The 10,982-nt window shown below is 43.3% G+C and overlaps 1 protein-coding gene across 1 annotated transcript in view; it reads right to left on the bottom strand.

Annotated features, from left to right (window-relative positions):
• Positions 1–4,900, bottom strand: part of LOC146839428 (transcobalamin-1-like) — a 96,589-nt gene extending 91,689 nt beyond the window's left edge. Inside the window, exon 1 of the mRNA XM_085651476.1 lies at positions 4,567–4,900. Coding sequence (XP_085507602.1) covers positions 4,567–4,642 — 76 coding nt within the window. The 5' untranslated portion in view covers positions 4,643–4,900. The remainder of the gene's footprint in view (positions 1–4,566) is intronic.
• Between the last annotated feature and the right edge of the window lie 6,082 nt (positions 4,901–10,982).

The following is a 10,982-nucleotide window of genomic DNA, read 5'->3' as shown; positions in this document are numbered from 1 at the left end:
AGGTAGTGCGGTCCACCTGCTACTGACAGACTCCTTGACAGACTTGAGTGCTGCTGTGTGCGAGGGAATCATTTTACAGCCATCATTTGAAAACAATTGTCCTCCCAAACTAATAATTCTGAAAGACTGAATTGACCCTCGAAATCCTGCATTATACACCCAGCAGCATAACCAAATTAGTGCTTTATAAAGATTCACTTTAGAACACATATTCGCTTTAGATTTAATTAAACCGCAATGTGCTCACCGGATGGCACAACCAAGGCAGCATTGACAGGTGAGTTTTAAGGACCATTTTATTATGCTGATAATTAATGTGAATAATTAAACAGTGGCTGTTGTTGATTGAACACCTGATGAACACAGATTCATATTGTTTTAAGCATCTCGATTGCTTTATGAATTCTGACAAAAGTCCTCTATTCCCCATAGGAACTTCCCTCCTGTGATGAACTCTGACTACTCCAGCAGCACTTTTAAAGAGTGCAAGTGGGTGAATGCGAAGACAACTGCAATAGTCAGTATTTTGTCCTGATGATGGTCTTGAGCATGAGAGGCGAAAAAGAGACCGAAACGGTGACATTTTATGCTAGTTCTGTTTACAACAGTACTGTTTGGAGACAGAACCCATGATTTTACTATTGGATTATATGCTGACTTCCAAAGAGTATTCAGCATTATTATGCACCTCACTGTATATAGCATTTTTTTCATAATATTTTGCATTACAAAGGGCTGTTGGTGCAGGCTTTGTCACTCAGCCTTCAGTACCATACATTGTGGCTTGTACATACAAGGAACTTTTTCTTTCATAAACTGTGTGTTTTTTAAATTGGATCCAAGGCCCTCACACTGGTTTGTACAATGCTGAATTTCTGTAACTCAGATTCTTGTTAGATTTTGCTGTGACCTATTCAATTGCGTCACCCTGATTGCGAAAAAACATTCAAAAGAACTATTCATCGGTGAGTGGGTGTCGCGTTATATTCCAAATCAAGAAGCACATAGTCACCATTATTACTGTAACTGTCAGCCAGGTCTTAGGACAGGACAGTCCACTAATTCTGGTGTCATGATTAACCCAACAAGGGCATGGCATAAGGCGTGCGTCAATATTTTCAGTTAACATTTAACTCAAGTGTTAATCAGAGTCAGGTTTTGTTCAGGTAAGAGCTAACACTGACGCACACCTTGCAGTTCCTGCTCGGACCCAACTTGCTGATGAAGAAATAGTTAACTTACAAAGATCACGCTTGCATCTCCTCTGCCTAAAATCCCAGACAACAACGGCATTCCTTTTCCATAACGGTGCCAGGAGGATGGAGAGAGGGAGAAGTCATGATATAGTTATGTACTGCCATAGGTAACAGTTATAGACCATAATAATAAAACCATAGCACGGAGCGCTCAGCAACAAATTCTAACCTACTTCACATAAGATACATCTGCTATGAGGGTTGTCCATCACCAGCACTGTGCAGCCAAACATCACCAAATGGACAGGCATGGCATAACTGAAGAGATTTGTCACACATTACTGGACAATTTTAAGGACTTCAATATAGGCGTCAGCCTCATAAACAGCGTATGCGTTCCTTTACCAAACACACCGATCGCGAACTGGAGATACCGTCGCCGAGACTTCATACACGGACCGCTATGACTCGACACAAGAACTCTTAATCCTTATTTAAGGATTCACTCATAGGAGGAATTACTACCCCGTTTTTGTTCTCTGATACCTTTGACATATTTTAAACCAGCTCAATTGAGGTTTTCCACCTAACACTTTTCAGGCGACAGTACAGATCGGACCTCACTCTCTTTCATCATATATGATCCGTCTTACACCTATTTTGCCCTGAAGAAGCCCATGCTTGGGTGAAACGCGTTGGCTGTATATGAACTTCACAAACAACACGAATAAAGCACAAATCGAAAAACACAAGCGACGACGTGGACTCACTATTTTTCTTTATTATTATTGTTGTACATACCTCATGTTACACGTCATAATATATTGCCTCTCATACCCCTTTTTCCATAGTCCATTCACAGCAGGTCCCAAATATTTATAGAATCGACTTGTTTACATCTCACAAAGACACTCCGATATGAGCTGATAATAAAAATATTCATGCCAATAGATCTCTGCACTTCTCTCTCCCTCCAAACATGCCAGCTCAGGACCACAACTATGCACAGAATCCCAGACTGGACAATCCAGTGCAGCAACCAGAAAAGCAGACTATACCATATATCCAATCCTAAAAAGGGCCCCGCAGGGCGGGTCAAAGCTGCCAGCTTACTGAAAACCATAGAACTGCACGTCTGTCTCTGACGCGTCCTCATCCAGCACACTGCTATGCGCTGCATCCCGTATCAAGGATAACCGCACCTCGTTTGGCATGACACATGTTAATTTCGCCAGAGTAATCACAGTAATTTCAGTATTTGCACATTACCATTGCCATGCGAAATTATCAAACTTGCACAATTACACCAGCTTGAATAATTAAGAGCAATTTAAGGCAAGAATCCTTTGACACGAGCACAGAAACAACGAATTAGGAGAGCGAGCGTCTGCTGACTGCTGCTGCTCATGTCCTGTAGCATCTAGTGCTATTTTCTTAATGCAAAATACATCTATCGGTGCATTTTGAACACAGGGATACATTATATACTAAGAAAATAGTGTGAAATACTGGATTACACTTCTCACATGATTACGCGTAATTATGAGTAATTTTGAGGTAATTATGAGTAATTACGCTAGAGAGAATTACGCCAGTTATGCTCACCCTTTCTACTTATGACATAAAAGTGCTGAAGTAAACGTGAGCCACTCAACTCCAAGCGGAGCAAGTGTGGCCACACTTGCACAAGTGCCATAGGCCTTGTATCCTCAGTCGTCCTGCTGTCATGCAGGAGTGCTTCACTATTTAGGTGCAGTGTAAAGAGTGCTTCAAAGTTCTGGTGCAGTGTAAAGAGTGCTTCAAAGTTCTGGTGTAGTATAAAGAGAGCTTCAACATTATGGTGCAGTGTAAAGAGTGCTTTAATGTTCTGGTGTAGTATAAAGAGAGCTTCAACATTATGATGCAGTGTAAAGAGTGCTTTAATGTTCTGGTGTAGTATAAAGAGAGCTTCAACATTATGGTGCAGTGTAAAGAGTGCTTTAATTTTCTGGTGCAGTGTAAAGAGTGCTTTAATGTTCTGATGTAGTATAAAGAGAGCTTCAACATTATGGTGCAGTGTAAAGAGTGCTTTAATGTTCTGGTGCAGTGTAAAGAGTGCTTTAATGTTATGGTGTAGTATAAAGAGAGCTTCAACATTATGGTTCAGTGTAAAGAGTGCTTTAATGTTCTGGTGCAGTGTAAAGAGTGCTTTAATGTACTGGTGTAGTATAAAGAGTGCTTCAACATTATGGTGCAGTGTAAAGAGTGCTTTAATGTTCTGGTGCAGTGTAAAGAGTGCTTTAATGTTCTGGTGTAGTATAAAGAGAGCTTCACCATTATGGTGTAGTGTAAAGAGTGATTCTAAGTTCTGGTGCAGTGTAAAGAGTGTTTTAAAGTGCTGAGTAATAAGTGTGTAATGGTTCTGGTGCAGTATAAAGAGTGCGTCAAAGATCTGGTGCAGTGTAAAGAGTGCTTCAAGGTTCTGGGGCAGCATAAAGAGTGCTTCAAAGTTCTGGTGCTGTATAATGAGTGTTTAAAAGTTCTGGTGCAGTATAAAGAGTGCTTCAAAGTTCTGGTGCAGCGTAAAGAGTGCTTCAAAGTTCTGGGGCAGTGTAAAGAGTGATTCAACGTTGTGGTGCAGTGTAATGAGTGCTTTAATGTTCTGGTGCAGTGTAAAGAGTGCTTCAAAGTTCTGTTGAAGTGTAAAGAGTGCTTCAAAGTTCTGGTGCAGTATAAAGAGTGCTTCAAAGATCTGGGGCAGCGTAAAGAGTGCTTCAAAGTTCTGGTGCAGTATAAAGAGTGCTTCAAGATTCTGGGGCAGCGTAAAGAGTGCTTCAAAGTTCTGGTGCTGTATAATGAGTGTTTAAAAGTTCTGGTGCAGTATAAAGAGTGCTTCAAAGTTCTGGTGCAGCGTAAAGAGTGCTTCAAAGTTCAGGGGCAGTGTAAAGAGTGCTTCAACGTTGTGGTGCAGTGTAATGAGTGCTTTAATGTTCTGGTGCAGTGTAAAGAGTGCTTCAAAGTTCTGGTGAAGTGTAAAGAGTGCTTCAAAGTTCTGGTGCAGTATAAAGAGTGCTTCAAAGATCTGGGACAGCGTAAAGAGTGCTTCAAAGTTCTGGTGCAGTATAAAGAGTGATTCAAGGTTCGGGGGCAGCGTAAAGAGTGCTTCAAAGTTCTGGTGCAGTATAAAGAGTGCTTCAAGGTTCTGGGGCAGCGTAAAGAGTGCTTCAAAGTTCTGGTGCAGTATAAAGAGTGCTTCAAGGTTCTGGGGCAGCGTAAAGAGTGCTTCAAAGTTCTGGAGCTGTATAAAGAGTGTTTCGAAGTTCTGGTGCTGTATAAAGAGTGCTTCAAATTCTGGTGCATTATAAACAGGGGTGACAGCGGATATACTCACTACATGTCTCAGACTTCAAGCCGGGCAAGCCCAGTGCCAGGAGGAGGGTGGCAAGCAGTGCCCCACACGGTGACATCTCTATCACGGAGTCTCTTCGCGTGGACTGAGTCCTGGCTGAAGGGTGATGGGTGCCAGGTAGAGATTGGTGGGTGGCAGGTAGAGCTTGGGGTGTGCCAGGCAGCGGGTGATGGGTGCCAGGCAGAGTGTGGTGGGTGTCTATCAGGGAGGCTCAGGTCCAGGGCAGAAGCTTGAGTACCAGTCAGGTAGGGATGGCTACCAGGCACGCAGCGACAGGTGCCAGCCAAGCAGTGATGGGTGCCAGGAAGGGAGTGATGGAAGCTGATGCCAGACAGGCTCTTTTATAGCCGGCGAACAGCCTCCGGGCAGTGTGAGGCAAGGGCAGGATTGCGTCAAACCCTGGTAATTCCCATGCCGTTGTGAAACACTCATCGCTGGAAGCTTCGAACAATGAAACAAGATTGTTCTGAAAGTAAGGGCTCTCCCTGGTGCGGCTCAGGGAGGCACACAACTCGCTGCTTTTCCTGGCAGCAGTTGTGACAAACATTTGGCGTGCACAAAGGAAAACTGCCCACAGCCCAGGAATAGAAACATTTAGCTGGTGACTGGCGGCAGTGATGATAACAGGTCGATCTGCAGTGTGCTGGACAATTATCCCATCTGACAGTTATCCCGTGAACAAGGCCCAGGGACGTTTTTCCAGCATTGATCTCATGGGGGATTTGCGGCTTCCAGGAGTCAGGTCCACCCCCCCCCCCCCGCCCCTCTACTGAGTTGTCCTTATTTAAATTAGGCACATCTGTTACACCTTCCAACTGACAATATAACACAAGGCGGTAGTATCTCACAGAGAAGGGCCTTATTGGAGTATTTAGCACCACCCAAGGTACGATTCCCACCAATCTATCTCACGTAGGGTACGGTGCTGTTAACAAAGGAAAGAAAGGAAACAAGGGGAAGAGGTGAGAAAAGTCTGGACTGGGAAGCACTACTGTGTTAGGATGAGAACCCTCACTCACCCTAGGATGACATGCCTCATCATAGGGTCCTCTCTTCACACTGGGACCGCAAGGGACCCAGTGTGGGCTGCAACTCCCACGTAGGAGAGGAGCAGGTTTTTGCATCATCCACATTACAAGTTCTCTCTATTTTTCAGGGGAGAGAGGGCCAGAGTGCAAACAAAGAGACTAATGTGTAGGTTAAAACTACCTCTTGGTAGGTAAAGTCAACTTTCATTCTGGTACCCCCAATGGATAGGATTAAAAACGAGGGATATGCATATTCTCCTATTTTATATTATCGTCAACATATTTCTGCCTCGATAGACCGACAGCTCCATGGCATTCATCAGCACCAAAGCTATAAGTCACTCTGCTTTTGATCAAAGTAGAAAAGTGAAAACCATACTTTCACTGGTAGGGCGTTATATCGTGGTACCGGCATCTAGTGAGGTCCACAAGACACAGAAAAATACAAAACACAAATTCAAAACACAATATAAAGTACCATTCCTTCATCCTTTTTCCCCACCAGTGTCCATCACCAACACTGCAAACCAAGAGTGAGGCAGTTGTTAGTCAATAAACTAACTCCATCCATCCTTACCACTTGTAACCTATAAAATTAGCTCAACCTTCATCAGTCCCTTCATGGCGGGTCGGGCCTATAAGGGTATACAAAGGTGGAATCAAAGATCATTTAAAAGATCATTTAAAATGAACTGCCTGGTGCCTTAAATACTTCAAACATACTCAAACACAGTCAACTCAAAGAAGGTTCTTTTAGTAATCAAACATGATCAAGGGGCCTTGTCTCTGTCGGACATTTTCTATGTGTATTAATGCCTATGTTTTGAAACATTCTCTCCAAACAGATTCCAGGGCACCCGGAACTGATTGTGTATGGGCAACATTAGGTTTGGTATACACAATATAATTGAGGCAGTCACAAGTAAATGTGTACATACTCTCATCTACGTCGGACCTAAATGTATGCTTGATAACGATTAGCACAGATGGAAGAGAAATGTACTTACTCTCCACCCAGTCCGCAAATGGAATGGCCGAGCGTAACAAACCATGGATCACGAATAAATCCATGTTGGCTGGACACAACTAACTGACCGATAACCCCAAGTTCGGGCAGGGGAATACATAGTCCTTCAAACCCACAATACGCGATTAGCCGGCACTCCCAGACCGCTGCTCGAGGGATGCAATGCGTCTCCGAAGGCTGTATTCATGTGTAACACCAAAGTGTCTTTGGAGGCAAAATACGTTTCCAGGGACGCCCCCTGAGTGTAAGTTTGCCTTTGTGAATGAGACCCATAGATTTTTTTTTAAACTAGATACCTATGGGAGTCGGTGAACGGCGTTTACTTAGCATGCGTTACTTCGCATGCCATTACTACGCGGACGTTAGTACGCATGCGTTTTTAGTTCGCATATCTTTCCTAAGCAAGTCGGAACAGCGACTTGCGTTAGGGGGGGGGGAGGTGTTGGATTTAAAATCCAACACCTTCCCTAGTGTCCGCATAGACTGGAGTTGGAATAGTAAATTATACTATTCCAACATCCAGCACCCCCTACTGCAATTCGTTGTTCCGAATTGCGTAGGAAAGGTATGCGAACTAAAAACGCGGACGTACTAATGACCGCGTAGTAATGGCATGCGTACTAAACGCATGCGAAGTAACGTCATATATTCATAGGAGTCTAGCGTGGCGTTTCCTGCCCCCAAGTTTCTCACCAGCAATGCTCTTCAAATCTCAATCTTTGAAAAAAACACACATTTTCCTCATATTTCTGTGGGGGGAAGTTCCAGAATCTGCATACATCCACAACATTTCCGCTACAGAGCGATCCCCCACTTCTCCTGATACAAACAATACCCCACTAGTGTTATGTTTCATATAGGTACTCTAATATAGGTCCAGGGAACATCGTACCCTTTCCCTACATCATCTCCCTTTCATTTCATATGAACGAGCCTTATAAGGACATAACACCTAATAAGGACAGAACGCCTTATAGGGACAGAACGCCTTATAAGGACTGACGCCTTTTATGGACCAAACCTTTCACCTAGTTCCATGCAGAGAGAGGGTTTTTCCCAATCAATAATGCTAAGACGTCATCCTTAGCACATGTGAATAATTTATGAGGACATTACCCAGGGGGTATACTTCACCTCTCCTATCTATTCCCAAGGTTTAATCCCATAAGTCATCCTCATACTAAACAATGGCTAGCACACGCACAAGGGGCAAAGGGACTCTGTATAAACACAGCACCTCTTGCTATCAGAAGTTGGAGGGAACCGAGACTTCAAGGCCGACACACTGACCAGAGACGCTGAGGCTCCTGCAGGCAGTCGCTCCAGCTGACAGTGGTCTAAAGATCCCTTGCGGGGTGTCCAACTCGAGACCAGGACGAGGTCCCACACTCATTATTCAGGTAATGGGGTTTGATTAAATCCTAGCAGGATTCTTGGCTCCTAGGCTTATTAGCTCTTTGGCACCTACTCACATGCTAGGTACACTTAGGTAAATCGAGACAGGCATCGTAGGAGTATGCACTTTATTTTATAAATGCATTTTATATTCATGTATATCTTCATGACTATTGCAAAATGGTAGAACTGTACTATTCCTTTTTATTCACTGTACTGCTGATCCTATATCTCTGCTACTGTGTAACAGTTGTAGCGGCACATATATTTTACATTAGAAGACAACGGTGCAATAAATTCTTATTGTAAACACTCTTGACTGTTTCTTCCGTGTATCTCTCTGAGACCAAATGAGCAAGCACGAGTGACTGGGTAAAAAGTAGTATATTGTTTCCACGAGTCTGAGGAATCAGGGTTGTTATCTTCTGAGGTAGCCAAAAACTAATCCCTCTGATAAAAGGAGATTCTAGTGGCACTGTGAGCTAGCTAATGCAAACAAGGCCAACATACGCGATGGGGTGCACAGAATCAGTCTACCACCAGACCCACAGTGTATGTTATCCAAAAGCGCAGGTTCTGCAGGGGTACTATAGGAACTACACTACATGTCGCCACCAACGTTTGGTTTGGTACTTATTTAACAGTAGAATCTGAGTAGCTCAGTTGTGGTTATTCTCTGAGACCCATACTCACAAAAATCAGAGACGTTTGGAGTGGGTGGGCACAAAACTCCGCCACTTTGTGCAAAACACCGTATCTTAATTTCCTTGGACAGCTATTCAGTGTCTTAAACACAATGACTACCGTAAACGGAGAGGTAGACCCACTGACACAGGCACTTACTCAGTCAGAAGACGGGAAAGATGCTGATGCAATACATATTGCAGCCAATGTAAGACACACATTGACAGTTAAACTCGTTAAACATGGGTTACTACCCAGAGGAGGCGTAGTAATATTCATGATAGAGGCACACGAAGATTTCCAAACAGAGGTGCTGTATTCATGGGTTACATTCCCAGCAGCAACTGCTGTAACAAAAACTTTTCATTATTACACATATGAAGAAGTCCCAGCGGCCTACACTCCGTTTGAGGAGATTGAAATTCCACTTACCTACCATGAACATATTTCCCTACCCCACTCAAAAAAAAGAACAAGACTCGATCCTTTAGGAAGAGCAGGAGCAACATGGCTGATATTAGCGACCTATGCACCACATCCTGATATTGACACATTGACACAGGATGAACTACTTGTTACACACAAAGAATTGATAAAACTTTACAGAAACTTGACACAATTCGTCATGAGGACACTTGCGGTCCAACCAACAGTAATTACACCAAATGTATCTCCTACACAGAGCACAGCTACTAAAATTACTCCACAAACATTACACGCGGTAATGGGTAAATTGCCCACAAAACGTGAACAAATTCCTTACTGGGTAGCTCAGAAAATAACCCAGTTAGAAGCAGTATTCCCAAATACAACACCATTTGAAAAACACAGAATGTTAACAATCTGCTTATCCATGGGGATTACACCACAATTAAGGATTGTACATCTTGGGGTACAGTCTTTGCTGCCATATATACCAGAACTCATGGTATTCCTTCATTAGCAGTGATACCAGCTGTATTAAGACAAATACAAAACGAGTACGGAGCAGAGCCTGCCCTAAACTTAGGGATGAAGTTATTAAATAACTACGACCAGGTATCAGCCATAATGCTAGCTAACATTAAAGGGGAAGCGGCATCAGTGGCAATCCGCCAACGCCTAAGGGAGGTAGGCCTGTTATTACAGGGGGCTGAACTACCCAAAATAATTGAAACTGCGTATGCAGAATTAGGCAGGGATAGTTTGGGGGGAAAAGCTTTAAAACCTCAACTACTGGGAAGTCCTGAAAAGGACACTTCCAAGCAGACACCTACTTCGTCTAAAAAGAAGTGGGATAATAAAAAACAAAATTTAAGGACAAGAGATCTCAGTCCCGAGGTAGGTCTCCTCCATAGGAGCCCTCTGAAAAGAGGTACAACCTTAGGAATAGGGATAATATTAGGAAACCTGACAGGTATCAGGATACTGATACACATTCCTCTCGTTCCTTTCAGCGCTTGAAGAAAAGCTCTAAAAGAGAAGGACGGTCAGAACATAAAGAGGAGCGCACACAGTCCAGAGACAAGCAGCGTGCTCAAGACTTTACTTCTAAAAAAGAAGATAAGGCAAAATCAAAACCTCAATTTAAGAAAAAGAAAGTTGCTGGTCTGAAAATCAGACATGCCCAGAATTCTGAGGACACAACTTCTGAACAGGAAATGGGCTCCGACGATGCTAGACAGTGCGGAAGAAGTAACAATAGCTCCCCAGAACCTGAAGGAATTTCTGGTGACAGCGGACTTGAATGATTACATCACAGTGGAAACACCAGACACCAGGGTAAGCGTCCCACATAAGTTACACGAAATAACACTCCAGATGGAGGGGGACAAGCCCAGGAAAGTAAAAGGTCTTTTTTGGAAGAACTTATCATCTGGTTATGACATCCTGTTAGCAGAACAAGATTGGCCACCAGCATTCGTAATGGAGTGCCCCAGGGGAGAAAGTATAATTTTTCCTGCATTTTCCGATCATGTTCCCGTTCACCTTAAATATACATATGCACGGGAGTGGGCAGTAGCCCAAGCTCCAGCAATGTATAAAAATCACGCTGGGTGGGATGAGGATTCAACCTACCTCGTGATCCCGTTATAAGTTTCACCTAATGCTCAAAGACAATACCCAATAAAGCAAGAAGCTAAAAAACAGGTCAGGGAGATCTCAGATCAACTTGAATACCAGGGGGTCATTGAAAAATGTACCTCTCCAATGAACAATCCTTTGTTTCCCGTCTCTAAACCCGACAATACATATTGTCTAGTTTTAGATTACAGACATTTAAA

This window comes from Triturus cristatus, chromosome 4_1 (genome assembly GCF_964204655.1).
Source record: "Triturus cristatus chromosome 4_1, aTriCri1.1, whole genome shotgun sequence".
NCBI lineage: Eukaryota > Metazoa > Chordata > Amphibia > Caudata > Salamandridae > Triturus > Triturus cristatus.
The sequence above is the reverse complement of the archived record's forward strand: the minus strand, read 5'-3'. Positions and strand labels throughout refer to the sequence as shown.